This window comes from Gorilla gorilla, chromosome 15 (genome assembly GCF_029281585.2).
Source record: "Gorilla gorilla gorilla isolate KB3781 chromosome 15, NHGRI_mGorGor1-v2.1_pri, whole genome shotgun sequence".
NCBI lineage: Eukaryota > Metazoa > Chordata > Mammalia > Primates > Hominidae > Gorilla > Gorilla gorilla.
This window is the reverse complement of record NC_073239.2, coordinates 67,879,255-67,902,155: the sequence shown is the minus strand read 5'-3', so window position 1 is coordinate 67,902,155 and position 22,901 is coordinate 67,879,255. Positions and strand designations below refer to the sequence as shown.

General features: G+C 42.1%; 1 protein-coding gene across 1 annotated transcript in view; it reads left to right on the top strand.

Moving 5' to 3' along the window:
• Positions 1-441: 441 nt before the first annotated feature.
• The window catches only part of PYGL (glycogen phosphorylase L), a 39,924-nt gene continuing 17,464 nt past the window's right edge, over positions 442-22,901 (top strand). Inside the window, exons 1-5 of the mRNA XM_019010137.4 lie at positions 442-1,034; positions 7,353-7,454; positions 10,014-10,092; positions 13,464-13,567; positions 21,236-21,367. Of these exons, the coding sequence (XP_018865682.1) occupies positions 792-1,034; positions 7,353-7,454; positions 10,014-10,092; positions 13,464-13,567; positions 21,236-21,367 (660 nt within the window). The 5' untranslated portion in view covers positions 442-791. The remainder of the gene's footprint in view (positions 1,035-7,352; positions 7,455-10,013; positions 10,093-13,463; positions 13,568-21,235; positions 21,368-22,901) is intronic.

Here is a 22,901-nt window from a genome sequence, read left to right as displayed (position 1 = left end):
CGTAATTCGAAGAAGAAGCCTAAGGTAAAAGCCCCTGCCGCAAAATGAGCCTAGAGCTTCACCTCACCTACTCTGATTCTTAGTAACCTGCCTCTAAGGATGAGCGACAGGGTGCTACGAGCGGGCGAACTTTGGTCCAGGAGTTAAGAAACCTGAACCCTGGAGTCCTCAAAAAAATGAATGAAAATAACAGAGGCGCCCTGAGGATCCAAGCTGGGGCGGTGCCAAGGGCTGGCAAGTGAGGTTGGGACAACAGAAGTCAAACGTGCCGTCCTTCCCGATCCCGGCGCTTATGGCGGAAGCCACTCCAGGTGAGAAATCCTAACAGTCATAATGGCACAACAAATAAACATCGGCAAAACAGCAGTCTGCCAACGACGTGCTTCCCTACACAGACGTCCTCCTGTCTCCACACTCTAGAGGGGAGAGGCGGGACAAATGCTGCCTCCGCAGATTTTGGAAATCCGGAAGGGAGCCTCCGAGCCCAGGTCCCGGGCTGGCAGGGGTCTCGCCGGCGCCTGGACCTCGGCTCCCACCCCCGAGCCCACTGCGGCCCCAGAGCCCCGGGAGGGGCCGGGCACTTCCTCTGCCCTCCGGCCTGGGGCAGGGGCCGGGACGCGGTGGGAATGCAGCCGGGACGGCACCGCCCGAGGGGGCGGGCCCCAAACTTTCGTGCTGGTTGAAAGCTGCTGGCGCGGCGGGGCGGACTCCACCCCTGCCCGGCAGCCCAGCGCCTCCGGCCGCACAGCCAGCTCTCTGCGCAGCCCGCCGCGCAGCCCGCCGCCCCAGCCATGGCGAAGCCCCTGACGGACCAGGAGAAGCGGCGGCAGATCAGCATCCGCGGCATCGTGGGCGTGGAGAACGTGGCAGAGCTGAAGAAGAGCTTCAACCGGCACCTGCACTTCACGCTGGTCAAGGACCGCAACGTGGCCACCACCCGCGACTACTACTTCGCGCTGGCGCACACGGTGCGCGACCACCTGGTGGGGCGCTGGATCCGCACGCAGCAGCACTACTACGACAAGTGCCCCAAGGTAACCGGGGGCGGGACGGCGGGCCGGGGTCCAGCCCGGAGTCGGAGTCTCCGGCCGCGGCCGGGCGGGACGAGGTGGAGAACCCCTCAGAGTGGTCCCTTGCACCCGGTCCTTGCCCCGAAGTCCAGAGGAGACGTGTCTAGGCTGTGGGCGGGCAGCCTGTGGGACAGATTCGGCCTCCCCACAGACGCCGAACTCATGTCTCCGAGGTGCCACCCGCCAGTGTCCCGCCCAAACCACTGTGCCGTCCGCCCCTGGAAACCGCCAGGTGGGCAAAAGCCCAGGCCCCTCTCGCCTGTCCGCTTCACAAACTTTTTTGGAACTTTGACTCTCAGCATTTAATCAAGAGGTGACGGGGGCCTCTTTTCCTGTTTGCCGGACACTGTTCTCTGCCCTGGACACTCAGCCCTAAACAAAAGGGACAAAAATCTTGCCTTGCTGGAGCTTGGTATTTTGGGAGGGGAGACAAACGCCGAGCTGGGAAAACGTCGTAAGGCTCAGGCCTCTGGGAGTGGCTAAGTGTGGTGCAGAGGAGGGGCAGGGTCCCGCTCCAAGCGTAGAGCGCCGCCCACCCATTCTCCTGAGTGGATGTAGCTCCTGGAATTCCGTGAGTCTTTCGCAAAGGCGGCCCAGGGCCAGGCAATGCCCTGGACTCGTACTTCCCGAAGACACACACTCCCCCCACCCTTAGCCCTTCCACCCCTGAGGCCTGCCCCCAGAGCTGCTGAGGAAGGCTGGTCAGGGACCACCTCCATACACGGCGTGGGGGCGGGAGCAGAGACCTCCTTAGGGTGATTTTGGACCTACAGAGGGACAATATCTCTGCCTGACAGTTTGCGAAGAGGGCGAGAGGCAGTGGGGAAGGACTGGGGAGGACATGGCAGGGAGAGGGATTGTGTGCAGGCTGGAGTGAGGGCGGGTGTGAGTCTGTATTGGGAGAGGAAACTGGAGAAGCCAGGTGGAGACATATTGGAAAGAATAAAAGATTGGGATACATCCCAGGGGCAGTGGGAAATATATATAAACATTTATTAGAACTTTTTAATTATGTAAAGGTGTGAAGAAAAAAAATGGTCTATAATCCCAGTGCCCAAGAAACCCCGTAGGAATTTTTAAGAAAGGAAATGAATGTAAATTCTCATAGTAAGAAATTGCAACTGTAACAGTTTTCAAATGGAAAGTAACTCTTCTTCACCCCAAAGACCTAAGCCTCCACCAAGGTAGCAACTGCTAAAATGTATCCTTAAAAATTTAAATGCACCTTAGAAAACACTTTATGTATACATATATTTACTGTTTTGTTGTTTTGTTTTGTTTTGTTTGAGACAGAGTCTCACTCTCGCCCAGGCTGAAGTGCAGTGGCGCCATCTTGGCTCACTGCATCCTTCGCCTCCAGGGTTGAAGCGATTCTCCTGCCTCAGACTCTCGAGTAGCTGGGACTACAGGCTCCTACCACTACACCTGGCTAAGTTTGTATTTTTAGTAGAGACAAGGTTTCACCATGTTGGCCAGGCTGCTCTCAAACTCCTGGCCTCAAATGATCCTCCCTCCTTGGCCTCCCAAAGTGCTGGGATTACAGGTGTGAGCCACCACACTCGGCCACTATCTTTTAAAAATTTATTTACACAAAGGGAATGCTACTAAGTGCACCATACTGCGCCTCTCATTAAAAATTATTTTTAACAATTTTAAGCGGAAGGGTGGGACACTGAGCATATATTAGAAACACACACTCACGCCTCTGTAGCATTTAGCATCATAGAGCACCAGAGAATCTTGTATGTTTTTCCTTCGGTGGCTTATGCTGTGCTTTATGGTTTTCCTGGTTCTCCGGCCAGTTTCTTCACTGGGCTCTCCTTTTCTACGTGAGTGCAGGTATAAGCCAGGAATTCCGACGTGTGTAAATTCTGATAGCAATACACTGGGGATACAACAATGAACATGTTTCATTCCACACGTGTTCATCAGATATCTACTCCATCACAGTCGTCTGTCTAAACAGGATGGTTCCTGCCCTCATAAAGTAGAGCCAGTAGGTGTGTCCAAGCTCCTCTCCCACCTCCCTTGCTCTCCAATAACTGTGCAGATGAATCCCAAATATGGATCCCTAGTCTGAATTCCTTTTCTAACTCTATGCGTACATTTCTGAGTGTTTAGTGAACATATCTCGATATCTTCCTATTTCCTCAAACTCAGCACGTTAAAAACTCAAACCATTATTTCTCCCAATCCTGCCCTATCTTCTGTGTTTTGTTTTGTTTTGTTTTGTTTTGTTTTGTTTTGTTTTGTGACAGAGTCTCACTCTGTCACCCATGTTGGAGTGCAATGATGCAATCTCGGCTCACTGCAACCTCCACCTCTCGGGTTCAAGTGATTCTCCTGCCTCAGCCTCCTGAGTAGCTGGGATTACAGGTACATGCCACCATGCCCAGCTACTTTTTGTATTTTTAGTAGTGACAGGATTCCACCATTTGGACAGGCTGGTCTCGAACTCCTGACCTGGTGATCCACCCACCTCGGCCTCCCAAAGTGCTGGGATTACAGGCATGAGCCACCACGACTGGCCTCTGTGTTTTTTGTTTTCATGCCATTGTCATCTTGACAATCCAGACGCAAACTTGAGTCTCACTTTTTGCCGTTCAACTGTTTGCCAATTTCTGTTGATTTCTGTAGGTTCCCTTGAATGATGGGCTCTCCTCCATTATCTCTTCCTGCCTTGGTGAGGCTCTAGCTACCCATTTGTTGCAACTGACTTCATGTGGTTATTTTGCTTTCCAGAGGTGGTAAAACTGGCAGCCTGAGGCTGAATAAGGATAGCAGACATACTTTGTTGGCCAAGACATTTTTCAGGAGTTTAATGTTTAGCGCCTGTGGTCAGGACTTGCACACTCCATTTATTAGCCCAGTACTCTTCTTTGTTTTATGTGACCTCAATTACACATTTATTTTCTCTGCCTAGCTCCTGAAGGCATTTGAGTATATGATCCCATCTCATTCTGTGCATTGTGGTCTGCTCAAGCTTCCTAAAGCAACACATCTTGCCCCTGCTCAGTTATCATTGGCTCCTCTTGCCTGCCATAGAACTTAAGCAAGTATTCGAAAGCACTTCTCAGTCCAGGTGGGCCTGTTCTTCCCTTGTTATCTTCCATTACCCTCTGTACCCACCTTGCTCTCCCAACAAACCAATCTCCACTCTGGGCCCCCGATTCACTTGCAGTGTCCTTCCTACCACATTTCTATGCTCAACTCTTGCCTGTCCTGCAAGTCTCAGGTTTATTGACAGGTGTTCCAGAGGTCTTTCCAGAAGTACCCAAGCCCTCTGACTAATGCTGGGGATAAAAATAAAACATACAATTTAAAAATATTTGTTGTATCTTCTTTATTTTATTTTACAAGCCTTTTGAAAATATCCACCTTTTACATAAAATACTAGTAATCATGGTACATGCGTGTAATTTATAAAGTATATTGGAGATGCTCATATATTTTACTATCAGGCATATGTAACAAATATTTAGAGACCAGTAAGTAAGAGTATGGCCAAGATCTATTTTTTGAAGTCTTATATATTCCCAAATATAAGGAGAGATTACCTCTAAAAAGTTATTTGTGAGAAAACAGGGAATCACCTTACGTTCCTGTCCTTATAAAGTCTGTCATGCAAGGAAGTATTTTCTCATTTACTTTATTCTGAGCAACCACATATTTCTCAAGAGAGACTTTGAAATATTTTTAAGAAGACTTAAGTTCGTGCTAATGTGGAATCATTAAAAAGGAGGCAAATTTAATACAGATGTAGTCATTATTCCTGGGGGTATAACCTCACAATTGCAAGTGTGGAATATATACTATATAAACAAGCTTTTTGTAGATTACTTAAAAGAAAAAGGCAAAACATCATGGTTATAGAGATAATGAAAATACACACGGAAGGATTTTTTTAAACTGGGTAATACTGTGCAAATGGGTATTTGTGGCTTAAGATACTATTACCTGTGACAGCAGTCATCACGTACTAGAGCACCATCCATTGCCTATGTCTGCCCCAGAGAAGGTACTTTTATCCAATCATTCAAAGGTATCTAATAGCTGGTGAGGGTTCTAGTAACAGCATTATAGACATTCAAACAACTTGGATGAAAACGAAGTTGATGTGTTCTGGAAAGCAGTGTTAGGTGGCCCGTTAGGTCATGGATGTTGACCATTTGTTGTGAAATTTAGAACTCAATTGTTCATAAAAGGAAAATGGGAAAGAATGAAATTTCCAAGTTGACATTTTCAAATAATATTTTGTTTTAAATATGTATGTGTAACTAGTATGTTAAATATGATAATAGGCCTTTATTATACTGAATTCTATTCACAATTTTTTTTGATTGGCCAAATTATTATTTTTTCTTTTTTTACTTCTTATCTTATGGAAATGGGGCAATCCCTAAAATTTGAGGTAACTATATTGGTGCATTTACAGATTTTTGCCATTTTGTTTTGTGTCTAGTAGAGAAGAGAGGATAAATGATTGGAGAATAAGATATTGTAAAAGGGGGCAATGAAGTTACTCACTGGTGCTATTTTTTTTAATTAGTAAACTGTGCTGTATATAAAGAAGGTTTTCAGCAGGTCTGAACTTTGTACCTCTCACCTTCAACTCTGATGATATTTGCCTGACTTTTACCATGTCAAAGGCAAATAATGTCTAAGTCAATAGAGAAATTTCCAATTTCAATAAGAACAAACACCAATAAACCTTAGGTAGTCTTCTTGTTCATAAGGAACTTGCCAGTAAATAGACTTTATAGAAAAATTTGATTCTAAAATTAATTGTAGGCCGGGCGCTTGGCTCACGCCTGTAATCCCAGCACTTTGGGAGGCCAAGGCAGGCAGATCACCTGAGGTTAGGAGTTCAAGACCAGGCTGGCCAACATGGCAAAACCTTGTTTCTACTAAAAATACAAAAATTAGCTGGGCATGGTGGCAGGCGCCTGCAGTCCCAGCTACTCAGGAGGCTGAAGGAGAATTGCTTGAACTAGGAGACAGAGGTTGCAGTGAGCTGAGATCGCGCCACTGCACTCCAGCCTGGCGGACAGAGGGAGACTGTGTCTCAATCAATCCATCAATTAATTAATTAATTAATTAATTAATAAAACTGTAAAATTTCTTACAGTAATCAGCCAAGGAGGAATATTTTCTACCCATGCGGTGTGTGGGAGTTAATCTTTGTGTTTCTTGGATGACTTCAGATAGTCATAGCCAACTCAGTTTACCAGCACCCACCAAGGTGCCCTATAAATATTTTATTAATGAATGGTGAGCTATGGCCATCTGACTTCTGTTTGTCCAAAACCTATGCTTTATTCATGAGGCTCATGATCAGGAGAGGGAAAAAACGCAAAACATTCAATCTACTTAGATGAGTTTGCTTTTTTTCTCCCCGGGGGTAAAAAATACTGAATTACTTTACCAAAAATAGTGCTTTGCCAAAACCTGTTGTCAGTAACACTTTTATTTAGTCCTTCATACATCTCTATAGGAGTGTTAGCGGAAAGGAGTCGCCATCCCAGACCCCAAGAGAGGGTTCTTGGATCTCGCACAAGAATTTGAGGCAAATCCATAGAATAAAGTGAAAGCAAGTTTATTAAGAAAGTAAAGGGGCCGGGCGCAGTGGCTCGCGCCTCCAATCCCAGCACTTTGGGAGGCCGAGTTGGGCGGATCTCCTGAGGTCAGGAGTTCGAGACCAGCCTGACCAACAGGGAGAAACCCCATCTCTACTAAAAATAGAAAAATTAGCTGGGCATGGTGGCGCATGCCTGTAGTCCCAGCTCCTCAGGAGGCTGAGGCAGGACAATCTCTTGAACCCAGGAGGTGGAGGTTGCAGTGAGCTGATATTGGACCATTGCACTTCAGCCTGGTGACAGAGCAAGACTTTGTCTTTAAAAAAAGAAAAGATTTTGAAATATTTTTAAATATCTTAAGTCCATGCTAATTTGGAATTATTAAAAAGGAGGCAAAGAAAACCTTTTATCAGCAAGGTTTTTGTGACCTGTATCTTGTGCAGACCTCCTGTTTCATCCTGTGACTTAGAATGGCAAACCTTCTGAGAATGCAGCCCAGTAGGTCTCAGCCTTATTTTACCCAGCTCCTATTCAAGATGGAGTCACTTTGGTTCAAACACCTCTGACAGGAGTCTCATTCGAACCTGTGGTGACATAGTCCTGCCTGTTTGTTTCTTATTGGTGACCTAACACATGACCTTGTGTTTTTATATTAAGTAAGATTGATCTCTTAGGGGAAACATTATCTCTCTTTTCTTTATTTCAGAGGGTTTATTACCTCTCTCTGGAATTTTACATGGGCCGAACATTACAGAACACCATGATCAACCTCGGTCTGCAAAATGCCTGTGATGAGGCCATTTACCAGGTACATTGTTCCTAGATTTCTCTCATCCTGTCTCTTTAAATTTCATGTGCGCTTCAGGAAACTTGGGGACATTGCACAAAAAAAATAAAGTAAAATAAGAGTGAAAAATCGCCTCTATAGATGTGGCTATTACAAACTTTTAGAAATATACATCACTGGTAATCTCTCATTTAAGAGGAACAGCCAGAAAAAGTTAGATAACTTGTTATGACTCATGAGAATTTTCTTTTGCAATCAAAGTCTTTGACAGCATTCCTCACAAATTACATTTCAGAAATTAGTGTCTGAACAAGCCTTTTAAAAGTACTTGAGTCTTCTGCTATCAGAATCACAATCTTTACTTTGGGCTTCTATCTCATTTTTAAGAAATGATCAAACTTTGTTATTCATGTATCAAGGCAATTTGTGAAAATGATCAGCTTTAAAAATTCTGTTGTCATACTTTCTCTGTTGCTTAATGAGATGTAAAATACACTTCCTCCTTAAAGGAGAAGCTTGAAGTCTTAACCCTAATGTGCTAAGTTGTTTTCATGAATATATTTAACTTTTTCTTTCCTGAGCTTCAGGCACCTTCATACCCAAAACAGGTAGCCCTTAACCTTTTTGATGTGGTTGAAAGGAGAAATGTGTATTTGCAAAGACACATTCTAAGTGAGAGACTGTTCAAACTTTTCATTTCCTTTGCCATGGGATTGTCCCCTCATGTGTCCTTCGCTCAAGAACAAATACGTCTACAACCAGGTCATAGCTAACTCAAATACATGTGGGTTAGGTGGAGTATTTCCTGTGAAAGAACCCCTGCAGGTCCTCTCCATGTCCCTTCCCTCTCCTTCCCCTAATATCAGCTGAAAATAACATCTCTCCCTTGGAGTAGCCTATAGCCAGGCAGGGTGATGTGATCCATGTCTACTTGCTCAAAATTTATATCATACTTTTTTTTTTTTTTTTTTTGAAACGGAGTCTCGTCCTGTTACGCAGGCTGGAGTGCAGTGGCACGATCTCGGCTCCCTGCAATCTCCACCTCCCAGCCTCAGCCTCCTGAGTAGCTGGGATTACAGGCATGCACCACCTTGCCCAGCTCATTTCTGTATTTTTAGTAGAGATGGGGTTTCGCCATTTTGGCCAAGCTGGTCTCGAACTCCTGACCTCAGGTGATCCACCCACCTTGGCCTCCCAAAATGCTGGAATTACAAGTGTGAGTCACCGTGCCAGCATATATCACGCTTTAGACTTACGTTTTTAGAATTTAAAAATTCTGAGTGTTAGCACCAGCAGTTGGCTTACACCAGGAACCTAGTAAGCTCTAATCTGCAGAGAGCAAATTTGAAAGACCCTTTAACACTGAACAGAAGCATAACCAAGGTTGAACTCATAAGATACAGTTGTCAAGACCTGTGTGACAGGTAGGAATCCAAACAGGTGGCTCCATGGAAACTGAGGCACAACTTCAAGCACTGGTGCATCTTCCACATATGTCTTCAAATGTGCAAATTATTTTTCCATTTAAAAAAAATACCCAGTTTCATGGGTTGCCTAACTTCAGATAAGAACCCGGTTGTTTCACAATAGGCCACCTTTAGCCATGCCTGGGCTAGGTTAGCATCTAGTCAGGATGGAACAAGTCATTTGCCTGACCAACAATTCTTTCATTGTAAAAATGAGCAATCCAGTGTGATCTCCAGGGCTGCAGAGCTCTGTCACGAGTGCCCAGTGGTGCTGCGGACTCTGCTGTGTGATCCCCAGCACTTTGGGGCAGGGAGCTGGCTGGCAATCAGTCCCATCCGTGCCCAAGTTCACAGTTGCTATTTGGCTTCCCACAGCCTCTTATCCACCCCAGGGAAAAGTAAAGGATTTTACCCCATCCAGCTGGATTGCAGGACTGCGGTTTCCCTGCCTGCTGTCAGGACCCAGGTCTCCGGGGCAGTGACCCACTAACTGGTTTTGAGTTAACAACTTTTGACCCTACTGAGTAAATATGCTGTGGTCATGAAAAGATGAACTTTAGTCCATTCTGGAACGTCTGACCTGAGACCTTTTGGTCATTTTCAAAATCCCTCAGTCCAATTAATATCAGCTTGGTACTGGACTGTTTCTGAGGTTTTAACCCTACTGTACACACACACACACAATTTTTTTTTAATGATAATAGCTAACATTTATTGAGGGATATCTGCCCAAGAATAGTTCTAATGCTTTGTTTGTATAATCTCATTTAATTCACGGCAATCATCAGTGAGGTAGGTACTGTTAGCCTCCACTTTTTTAAATAGGAAAATTGAGGCATAGAGTTAGTAGCTTGCCCAGGGTCATGTAAGAAGTAACAGAGTCAATAATGGACTTTTAGAGCTTACACTTTTCTCCATGCTGCAGCTGCACCATCTCATACAGTTTGTCTCTGCAGTCAGTATCTGATGCCAGAACAAGCTGCAAGGGAGCTGACGCTAGATTAGGTACACAGCTAAACCTGAATACCTTTACCCAGAGCTGTAGGAAATGGCTGTCCCTCTGAATGGCCTGAATTTTTATCTGCTTCCAATATTGTTTTCCCTTCATTACCAGCTTGGATTGGATATAGAAGAGTTAGAAGAAATTGAAGAAGATGCTGGACTTGGCAATGGTGGTCTTGGGAGACTTGCTGGTAAGTGACATTGTGAGTGTATTATATTGTCTGGCCGATTGAAGACATCTCAGATGCCATGCATGACCATGCTTGGAAGAACCAGGCAGGCTTCCTAGAAGAAGCACAAGGTATGACCTGGTTGTAGATGTATTTGTTCTTGAGTTTGCACTTTGGTTTGATCAATTCTAGACAAATAATAGAGACGGGAACTTGAACAAAAGAGACACTGCTTAAAACTCAGTTAACCAGATCCTTCCTATGCACTTAAGATTATGTTAAATGTTAACACACTAAAAAATTTATTATGCTAGCACCCCCTTTGATCACTACCCCAGTTCTGTGCTCCTCCCTATAGGGGGTCATAGGGAACAGTTTAGTATTTAGAATTCCAGACCTTTTTTCTGCATATTCATTCACATTATATACATATGTACACACAAACACACACACACATATATATATACACACACATACACACACATGTAAATGTCTGGAATATATATCTTCCAGACCTTTTTTCTACATATTTACACACACACACACACATACACACACACACACACATACACATATATATATTCACAGAAAATATTTAATTTTTTAAAAAATAAATGGTATCACACTGTATGGCTTTAATACAATGTGATTTCTTTTTTAATTTGGAGATCTATCCAGGAAAGTACGTCTAGGTCAAAAGTAGTGCCTTTACTTCGCTATTATTTGTTCAAAGCTTCTCAATTCACATCCTTGTGTGGCATGACCTAAGTTAAGTTGCTGTTGTTTTATTTTATTTTATTTTTTCAGTGGTAGACTCCAGGTCAGAGGCATGACCCCAGTTGGTCAACCATTGTCTTGCCTTGTGCACTTGACTGCTTGATTGACTAGTGGGCAATGATACACTAATATTATTGGTATGATTTTGTTAATAATGTCCTTTTTGTGTGTGGATACAATTTGAGTTCTTTGCTTTTTTCAGGGAATAATTTTTCAGCAAATATATAGGAAAGCACTAAAAATACAATATCAGCTCCATTAGTTTAGAAAATACACATCTCTATAACCAAGTAATTCCACTTGATATCTACCCTAAAGAAGCACACACATAAGAAGACATGTGGGGAAAATAATTGTTACAGTGTAGTTTATAAAAGTACTACACTGATTGTCGAAGAACAAAATTGACCTAGATGTACTTTCCTAGATAGATCTCCAAATTAAAAGAGAAATCAAATTGCATTAAAGTCATACAATGTGATACCATTTGTTTTTTAAAAATTAAATATTTTCTGTGAATATATATGTATGTGTCTGTGTGTGTGTAAATATATAGGAAAAAGATCTGGAAGATATATATTCCAGACATATATGTGTGTGTGTGTGTGTGTGTGTGTGTGTGTGTGTATATATGTGTGTGTGTACATATGTATATAATGTGAATATGTAGAAAAAAAGGTCTGGAATTTTAAATACAAAACTGTTCCCTATGACCCCCTGTAGGGAGGAGTGCAGAACTGGGATAGCGATCAAAGGGGATGCTGGCATAATAAATTTTTTTGTCTGTAACTTTTAATATTTTTAAGGAAGATGCATTAATGTATTATTTGTGAAATTTAAATTTAATAATAAAAATGTACTACCACACATGTATCAGATTGTATTCTATGAAAAATAATTATCTCCTCTCTTTTAGAAATTGTTCAAAAATCTTCTGATTTTGCATACACTCAAGTTACTAGAAAGCCATTTGCATCTGTTTCATTTTTTTCATCCTTAGTACATTAGTCACAGTGTGCCTTAACATTGCCATTAATAATGAACAAAACAAAATAAAACAATGCCTGTGGGATACTTGCCACCTTCCTGTGAAGTTAATTATCAGACAATTTAGTAGGCTTTCTATGGGGCTGCAGGAAGGCCAGCAGTGCTGATGCACATCTGAGAATAAGAACCAGCCTGCCTACCTTTTATGTGAAGCCCGAGCCCTCAGTCTTTGTTGGCTAGGTTAACTCTGTGTCTGACATTCATGACATCGCTCCTTGAGTTGACTGATGAAGTCAGAGTGAAGAGGCTGATGAAGCTGAGAATTCTCATTAGATGATCTCATCTAAGTTGGGACCCCCTCTAAAGATAATCTGATCAGGACTCAGGAAAAGCCGAAGAGCCACAGCTCAAAGAGAACAGGAGTGGGAGCAGAGCCAGGCCATATGTGAGCACAGGGATTGGCGATGTAAGAAAAACTTGAAAGCCTAGGCCATTTGTGTTTGTGGATCTCTGTTTTAAGGGCTGTACCACCAACCTCATTCAGTCCCTTTCTGTTTGATCTACAGCTTTTAATATCTTGTCAGTTTTAATTCCTACTGTACACTTCCTCATTCTGTGTATATTTCTCAGCTTAAATTCCTGGGAGGGACAACCTGATTAGTGTAACACCTTAGTTTTCATCCAGCCACAAGACAGATCCTTACCCAGCCTGTTGGTTAACTGTTCTGGATCAGATGCCCTGTCATTAAATAACAGAAAACCTAGCAAAAATGCTTCAATCAAAAAGGACATGTGTTATCACATAACAAGAACTCCAGAAGTAAGGCCATTCCAAGACTGGTTTATTCAGCAGCAGGAGTATAGCAGGACTCCAGGTCTCTGGTCCTTTTGTCTTTCCCCTCATGGAAAAAAGACAGTGGCAGCAAGGAAAATCTTTCCCAGAATTCTCCTATACCCAACAGACTTTCTAGCACCTCTCATCTGATTGAATGTCATCGTGTGCCCATGGAGAAGGAAATACAATTGCTATGATTGGCTTAGCAGATTAGACCAATCGAGCAAGATTCACTTCCTGGTTCAGCCTCCCTGAAGCATATGATCACCTAATATCTGAACAACAGTGGAATTCCATTAGCCAGGAAGAAACAGAGCTGGCCACAGAATATCTTGTCAGTCAGTTGCTGGAAGGGAATGGGACACATATAAGTTATACTCTCCTGGGACTGTCTTTTCCAGTGGGGTGAGTCTTAGGGGAGGATAGAGACAGCTTCCCTTAGAAAAGGCAGTGTGGGGACAATAATCGACATTATCTGGTGCAGGTTGGCTTCCTTATCTGTTCTCAAACAAAATGTACACAATAGTTATTTCTAGATGGTGAGGTCATAGATGAGATTTTCTTCTTTATACATTTTTGCATTTTCTAACTTTTCTATAGTATTAATTTTATAATTAGAAATGAGTTATTTTTAAAAATCAATACCCATTGTACAGTAGTATCTGTGCTTTAGAATACAAATGTGGTTCTTCATATAGCAATGTTTTGTGGCTGCCATGTGTTTTAGGGAAAGACTGGAAATTTTGACTCAGCTTAATGACTCTATCTTTTGCCTGTGCTCTGTTGAATGTAGCCTGCTTCTTGGATTCCATGGCAACCCTGGGACTTGCAGCCTATGGATACGGCATTCGGTATGAATATGGGATTTTCAATCAGAAGATCCGAGATGGATGGCAGGTGTGTGAGCCATCTTTTTAAATTTTGTCATTAAAGTACTTCTCTTTCATGGTGCTCTGGATGATTTATAATATATGGACCTTTAACATCGAGCTGTACTAATTTCTCTGGCATTTGGTTGGTATCAGTGAGTTCTATCTATCCATCTTCCCACTTCAGAATGTATGTTCCCCAAGAACAGAGAGCCTTCCAGTATCACTCATCACCAGATCCATTGCACTGAGGGCAGTGGCTGACGCACAGGGTGCTCTGAAAATATTTATCACTGACTGCCTGATTGTGGAGCACCTACAATGTGTGATGTTCCATTCTCTGCAGCAGTCATAATGGAGGAGCACATCTTTGACTCATGATCTCAACCAAGAACCCTTGATGATAGGAAGCACATTGCCATTTTGTAGGTGAGAACACTGAGTCTCTGAGGAAGTAAAGTTACCTCAGATCACACTGCTGGCCAATACATGTCTGTATCCCCAGATTCCCAGGACCACATTCAGTATTCTATTCTACACTCAGAGTCTTGCCTTCTTTAATATGCCATGGTTACAAGATACAAACCAAGTGTCCTGATTTTTTTATAAGATGAAATCAGACAGTGTTGTTAACTGTTATAGCAAATAAATCTGGCACGCATTTAATATGTATAATTACACTGCCCCATAGAAATTTGTACAAATCTATCCAAATGACACTACTTTTATTTTATATAATCAAACCAGATTGTTAGGTACTTATTTTTTTTTTATCTCTGGTAACTGTTTGAGTCTACAGTCGCCCTAGTGTGGACAGTTTTTGCTAATACTAAGTGTGATTTAGGCTTTCTCTCTCCCTATTTTTGTCTCATACCTACACCATTGACAGAAATATATATCTTCAGTTTCCAAAAACCTTGAGCTCTCTGAGCCTTTCCCACACTTATGAGATGAGTCCAACAAGAGAACGCTCAGGGACTGGATGCAGAGACCTAGGCTGTGCCAGGATAAAAGAAGATGACCCGACGAGAATGAGTTTAGTGTCACCACTGCCCTCTTTCCCTTCCCTCAGTATTTGGATTCTTTGTGAACCAAAAAAGGGAGGAACTAAAAAATTTGGTTTGATGAGAGAATGTGCCAAGGAAAAAGGCTCAGGAGAATATTAGGGATAGAGTGGAAGACAAACTTCCACATTTTGCTAAGGACCAGAGCTGTTCATCTTTAGCTACCCCCAAATAAATAAAAGCTGAGAGGCAGCATCTTGTAGAAGAGAAGCCTGGGTCCTAATTTCTCATTTGAGACCTAATGTCAGCTTAGGAGACCTGATTACTTTTATGAGGTATGCTGCCTCAATTAGGTTACCAAACTTCCCTGAACCTCAGTTTTCTCAATGGCAAAATGGAGATACAAACGCTACAGAATTATTATAAAAACATGTAAAATATCTGGCACACAATACAATGCTAATATTAGTAAGCACACAATAAAATGCTAATTTTGCCTAAGAAAAGGAGGATGCTTTAATAAATTGTGCAATTCTATAATAAAATATTAGTGAAGCCATTCATATTATATTTTTAATTAATTTTAACAAAATAGGAAATCATTGTGTTACCTATAAGTAGAGGATATAGAGTTATAAGGGTAATATAACCTCAGCTACCCAGAGAAGGCCAGAAAGATAAAGGAAGAGTGCTAGAAAAAAGTACATCAAAGCTTCAACAGAAGTTGTCTCTGGAAGATGGGCAACTTTTACTGTCTTCTATGTACTCTTCTACATACCTCATTTTCTGTAAGAAATATATATACTATCTTCTATTTACTCTTCTACATGTTTTAGATTCCATAAATAATGTGTATTTTGTAATCATTAAAAGTTATAAAAATGAAATAGGTTGTTCCTCTCCCCAGTGGAGTAACCTAGAGTTCCGTGTTGAGAGCCTATTTAGCAAGCATGTCCAGGACAACCAACACTTTGACACAACCTAACCAAACAACACATGGTATCTAATTTTAGCCTTTGAAAAGGATACCGTGTGCTACTCACTATACACCAGAATTTCCAAGGATCTCGTTTCTTATCTCTTAACTACTGTCAGATGGAAGATTTAAAAGAAACTCAGAAAACAAATTTCAATTTTTTTTTTTGTCTCAGGTATATTTTCCCCTTACGTTTTATGAAGGGTCACTGTTATCACACCTACCTTTGCTCTTTTTAAATGATCTTTGTTCCAGGAAACTATCTCTTTCTCTCCTATCAGACCAAGAAAGCATGTATTCCAGTGTTCTTTAAAAAGAAAAATAAAGAAAGACCAAATAGGTTTTGCTCATTCAAAATACTGCAAAGCTGGCCAGGTGCAGTGGCTCACGCCTGTAATCCCAGCACTTTGGGAGGCCGAGGTGGGTGGATCATTTGAGGTCAGGAGTTCGAGACCAGCCTAGCCAACATGGTGAAACCCCCATCTCTACTAAAAATACAAAAATTAGCCAGGAGTTAGTGGCGCGTGCCTGTAATCCCAGCTACTTGGGGGCTGAGGCAGGAGAATCACTTAAGCCTGGGAGGCGGAGGTTGCAATGAGCTGAGATAGTGCCACTGCACTCCAGTCTGGGCAAGTGAGTGAGACCCTATCTCAAAAATAAAATAAAATAAGATAAGATAAGATAAGATAAAATAAAATAAAATAAAATAAAATAAAATAAGATAAAATAAAATAAATTCCAAAGCTAACCTTATCAACCATCATCACTTCTTTCATTATGACTTGAAATTGAATCAGAAGGGTATATAATTTTACTTACCACCTCCATTGTTTACTGGGTTGGGATTTAACTGTCAAACATAAAATATATCATACCATAAAAAAGAAATTATTTCCATAAAAAGCAAAAAGCATCTGTCAAGAAAGCAGCAGGCCTTTTCAGAGTATAGTCATGCCCCCACTCACACGTAACACTGTTCTTACAAAGGCAGATTTGGAGAAGGCTGATGAAAATTCCACATGCTGGGAAGATTTTTAAAGGTTGATGGGCTTTTAATTTTTGAGTCTCTTCAAGGAAGATTTGCAGGTGTGGAGTGTTCATCATGAACCCCCTGAGGAAAATAATTGTATTGCTAAAATTCTATATTTACCATCTCCTCTCATGGGGAGTGCAGTAACAGTCCTCTATGAAAATAGCTGGCCCCTAGGAGGAAGTGGGGAGAAAGACAATTGCAACAACCTCACAGAAGTTTCACAATCACACCAAAGACCCGGGTGGAAAGGCACTCACAGTATGTATCTCGGAGCTGGATCCAAGTGGCTTCTGCAACCCTTCTCTTGCCTCTTAGCACCCACACCAAGTTCGTGACAGCCAGTCATGCGTGATTCACATTACCCAGCAAGCTTCTAATTATCATTGTGGAATTCTTGGTGTGCCACAGAAACATTTATCAGTTATTATAACATCAGAAAGCCAAGTTCATGGGCTCTCCTGATGACTGTTCACTGGTTCTTTGTGGACTCTGTATCCCACAGGTGCAGAGAAGAGCATTTCTTAGAATTCAGTCGACAGAGTCCCCTGGGCTGACCTCTCCATCCCTGCTGGCTGGGACAGATTCCATTGAGTCATTCCTCTAAAGAAATGCCTAGTCCAGCTGCCACCTGCACCCAGGTTGGCTCTTTTACTCCACAGATCCACGCGTGCTTTCTTCAGCCCCGTGCAGCCTCTGGGATGAAACAGCTCTGACAGCTCACTTGGATGTAGATGAAAGTTCTCCCACCTTGGCCCCCCACCCCTACCCCTTCATATGATTGGCATGTTAGTGCATTTGGGGATCACTGGCTACATGGAAACCTAAATTTACAGATCAATTTGTCAATTCATTGGAAGAAAGCAAGGTAGAGAGAAGGTTTATCACCATCTTGCAGCTTCTGTAGATTTAGTGGAGGCAGCAAGGGATAGTTCTCTCCTCCTCACATCTACTCAGGTCAACTTGTTGTTATGAAACACTTGTTTCTCAATCTACCTTAAAAACAAGCCTTATAAAACTGATAGAATTATTCACCGACTCTTTATTGAATCAGCGGGAGATTCACAATAAAGAACAGCAAGCAGATAAACTATCCTACGAGTTGTTAGCCCCATGAAGCTAAAACCAATCATTTACTTGGCAGGAAAAAAATTCAACCAACATTTGATGGCATTAAGAATCTCATGTAAGAGTGTACCCTCAAAAGAGCAAATGTGGCTTATCGTGGTGGCTCACGCCTGTAATCCCAGCACTATAGGAGGCCGAGGCAGGCAGATCACTTGAGGTCAGGAGTTCAAGATCAGCCTGGTCAACGTGGTGAAACCCCGTCTCTACTAAAAATACAAAAATTAGTTGTGTGTGGTGGCGGGCACCTGTAATCCCAGGTACTTGGGAGGCTGAGGCAGGAGAATCACTTGAATCTGGGAGGCAGATGTTGCAGTGAGCCAAGATTGTGCCACTGGACTCCAGCCTGGGCAACAGAGCAAAACTCTGTCTCAAAGAAAATGAAAATAAAAATAAAAAGAGTAAATGCAACCTCTGACTTCCACAGGAGTCAGGGACTGAGCCCACAGGAGGAAGTTCAGTGCCCATCCTCTCTTATCTGAGCATTTCAGGCTTCTTGGGGGCAGGACAGTATATCATCCTGCTGCATTTCTCAGCAAAAAAATATGTCATCGGTTCTCCCGTGGTCATGAGTTTTCAGAGGAAAACTGTTTCTGCCTCATCGTCTTCCTATTTCATACAATACCTTCAGATGGGTTTTACAACAGCCCTGCGTGCTGAAACGAGGCAAACAGGCCTATGGTTCTTTCCTGTTACAGGAAGCAGTGTTCACATTGCTCAGTATTTTAAAACCCAAAATTGGCCCTTGCCTAAGTGCAGCATAAAGTATTTTGTTAAGTCAAGATGTTTTGATCCTTTGTTGATGTCATCATTTTATTTATTATAGCATTTCTAGTTATGAACCCAAGTTAATGGACTTTTTCTTTTTTTTTTTGAGACAGAGTCTCACTCTGTCTCCCAGGCTGGAGTGCAGTGGCACAATCTCTGCTCTCTGCAACCTCTGCCTCCCAGGTTCAAGTGATTCTCTTGCCTCAGCCTCCTGAGTAGCTGGGATTACAGGCGCCCGCCACCATGCCCGGCTAATTTTCGTATTTTTAGTAAAGACGGGGTTTCACCATGTTGGCCAGGCTGGTCTCAAACTCCTGACCTCATGATCAGCCCACTTCGGCCTCCCAAAGTGCTGGGATTACAGGCGTTGCCACCACGCCTGGCCAAGTTAATGGACTCTTTAACAAGCTTCTTGTCAACTGGCAAATTTCAACTGTTTCTTTATTAAAATTTTATTTTATTTTATTTTATTTTATTTTATTTTATTTTATTTTACTTTATTTTTTGAGATGGAGTCTCACTCTGTCACCCAGGGTGGAGTGCAGTGGCATGATTACAGCTCACTGTAGCCCCGACCTCCCGGGCTCAAACAATCCTCCCACCTCAGCTTCCTGAGTAGCTGGGACTACAGGTGCACACCACCACACTTGGCTAATTTTAAAATTTTTTTTAGAGATAGGTTCTCACTATGTTGCCTAGGCTGCTCTCAAACTCCTGGGATCAAGCAACCTTCCTGCCTCAAAAAAATTTTATCTTTGTTCTCTTATGACTGGGATAGCGGAAGTTTAGTTTTTAATTCTGAATTACAGATTACAGTTATTGACTTTACATTGCCTTGTAGCTCTTGGCTGCTCTTTGTGGGGTTCAGGGACCAGTAGAATCAGGAGCCCCTGGGAGCTTATTAGGAATGCAGAATTTCAGGCCCCTCCCCAGACCTACTGAGAATCTGCATTTTAAGAAGATGTGACTTTCTGATGAGCTCAGGTCTCTCTCCAGCCTTCCCTAGGGTTCATCTTGCATCTGATACCTCCTCCTTCCTCCAGTGGCTCTCTAACTCCTAGCTCTTCTAACTAAAGATGTTGTTGCTATGAGTCCCATTTCCATTCATCATTACACTGGTGGTTAATATTAGTGGGAAGCTTACTGGCTTTCTTGATAAACAACACTATCAAAATTTGAATAAGTGACCTTGTATTCATTTCTCCGGCTGTTGACAATAATGTTTAGTCTAAATTCTCAAAAGATAGTGGCTGTGTTTATTTTTATCTCTTCACACTGTTCCTGAGACAGGCATTACACTCATGTTTAGGTGATCATGAGATGTCCAACATTGTGTTGTAATTCTTAAGCAGTATCTTCTAAAACTAAAGCTGAGTTTTCTAAGAGGTGAATATGAGGTATCAAATAGGTAAAATAACCGTATTGGAGATGATCTCATTGACAAAGCTGCTTTTTTTACCCCCTTCTGGCTAGAACACAATTCCATTTTTTAATGTATAGTCATGCACCACATAATGACATTTCAGTCAACAATACAGCACATATGCAATAGTGGTCCCATAAGATGGTAATGGAGCTGCCCCCTATGGGTGTACCATTTCTTATGTTTTATACTGAATTTTTACTGTACTATTTCTGTGTTTAGATACACAAACACCATCGTGTTACCATTACCTATAGTATTCAGCACAGTAACGTGCTGTACGGGTTTGTAGTCTAGGAGCAGGAAGCCATACCATATAGCTCAGGTGTGTAGTAGGCAGCACCATCTGGGTTTGTGTAAGTGCACTCTGTGATGTTTGCACAATGACAACGTTGCTTAAGAACACATTTTTCAGAATGTATCCCTGTCGTTAAGCAATCCACAACTGTATGTGTCATATTTTAAAGGTTTCAATAATTTAAAAATACATCCCCCTCCAATGTGTTTGGTGGTGGTGGTGTTCGTATTTTGATGTGTTTGTTTGTTTGTTGCACATGAAAATGTATTTGATGTCCAGGATATCCTAAATAGAAACCATAGTTTAAAATCGTATATAAGAAATATTTTGTTATAAATTGACATAAATACCTAGGAAAATATTGAAATTGTCAATAAAATAAGTTCATTACCTCTTAGAATATGTTATTTTTAAAATAAACTATAATCTATAGTTCATTATCAAATCAAAATTACATAAGGATTAAGATAAGCAAAGACTACATAATGCAATAATGTTCTGTACCTATACCAATAAGCTTGATTAAAAGAGTGTTCTGTAAGTAGCATTTTCTAACTGATTCTGTATATTCTAGCCACAAGAATCTTGACTGAACCCCTTGTGTAGGACTCAACAGGCCCAGGTATCCAACGATAAACATCCCTGTAAGGCCTCTGTCTTTAGCTGAAGCTGGACAATTGGATTCACAGATGTTAAGACAGAGGCTCTGGAACACAGAGACCTAAGGGCAGATCTTATCTCTATCATTTACTATTTGACCTTGAGATCTTATCTCTACCGTTTACTATTTGACCTTGAGCAGTTACAATTCCTCATCTTTAAAAGAGGAATCATAGTTCCCTCCTATATGGTTGATATAATGTGAGGATTAAATGCAGTAATACATATAAAATATTTAGAGCGGTATTAGCAAGTATTATTATTGTTGATGTAGGCTGTAAAAAAGTTACAAAACAGTACTCAGTATTCATAAGTTGTTTCAGTTAAAGATGTTTTAAATTTAATATAATTGAAGTGCTAGGTTCATATTTCCTGACAAACAAATTCTAAGCAATACTGTATCCTTTTGCAGGTAGAAGAAGCAGATGATTGGCTCAGATATGGAAACCCCTGGGAGAAGTCCCGCCCAGAATTCATGCTGCCTGTGCACTTCTATGGAAAAGTAGAACACACCAACACCGGGACCAAGTGGATTGACACTCAGGTATTCAGAGTGCTCGTATAGCCAGCGTTTTGTATAGTATTTAGTACAGTAGATAATACATTGACTATGTAGCATATAGTGGTGATATTGAGTATAGGGCATGTCGTGTATTGAATAATAGAATGTATTTTTGTAAATAAATCTGTTACTTCTCTTAGCGCAGCCCCATCATTTTGGAGACAAAGGAGCTGAGGCCAAGAGAGGAGTGACTTTTATAAGGGTCATTTTGCAACCAGCTTTGCCAGAAAATTGTCAGTTCTTTTTTTTTTTTTTTTTTTTTTTGCCAGAAAATTGTCAGTTCTATAGTAACCAGCATGCTTACCTCTTTGGTTTTATATTAAGGTGTTGATAGCAAAATTGAATAATTTGAAATGTCATTCCTGGCTGGGTGCAGTGGCTCACAACTGTAATCCCAGCACTTTGGGAAGCCGAAGCGGGCAGATCACCTGAGGTCAGGAGTTCAAGACCAGCCTGGCCAACATGGTGAATCCCTATCTCTACTAAAAATACAAAAATTAGCCAGGAGTGGTGGCCCATGCCTATAGTCCCAGCTACTTGGGAGGCTGAGGCAGGAGAATCGCTTGAACCTAGGAGGTGGAGGTTGCAGTGAGCTGAGATCATGTCGCTGCACTCCAGCCTGGGTAACAGAGTGAGACTCTGTCTCAAAAAAAATAAAATAAAATAAAATAAAATAAAAATAAAAGTTTGCAGTTTACACAATCAATCCTGGAAGCATTTTATTTACACTGTGGGTCCCACTGCTGAGCTAACTTGTATTTACAAAGCACCTCTAGATACTTTCATAATGTATCCAGAAATTCAGTTAGAGAGAGTGTGTGTTTCTGAGCCCACAGAGGCAAGGTTAGGGGGCAGAGGTAATAAAAGTGAGCTGGCCCAAGCCGTGTAACTTAGCTTCATAGATTGAAGTCATCACATGAATTAACCCCAAACTGGTACCCAGTGATGTCAGAGCATGAGTCCAGATGTGCTCTGTGCATGCATGGGATGGCTTCCAATAAAGTCAAATGACACAGTCACGTGTCAGTTTAGGTCCTCTAGGAAACAGACACCAGAGAGAATGAGAAGTGCAAGTGACATATTGGGGGATGCCTATGAAAGATAAAGGGGAGAGGGAGCAGGATGAGGTGGGAAGGCTTCAGACTGTGACACAGGTGTGCCACCTGTGAAAAGTGAAGGGGAAAGAAGCAGCATTCTCAGGGAGAGCCTCAGACCACAGTGCCACTCTGAGCAAGTGGCCAGGCTGATGGAGCCTGACACTAAAGATTGCCCATTAGAGAAGTCTCGGCCCTAGTGTCCCAGCCACATGGAGTGTCCCAGAGAGCGCAGCTTTGGTGTGAGCTCTGAGGGAGCAAGTTCTCTTTGAGGTTCTCTGAAAGAAGATCTAAGCTGTGCACTTCTTGGGCTGCCTTAATTATGCTTCAAGGGTCAGAAGGGTCAAACTCTTGTTTGAACCGAGACTCAATCCCAGCCTGAAAATGACTTCCCCTGATTGATTACAACTTGCTTTAAAAGT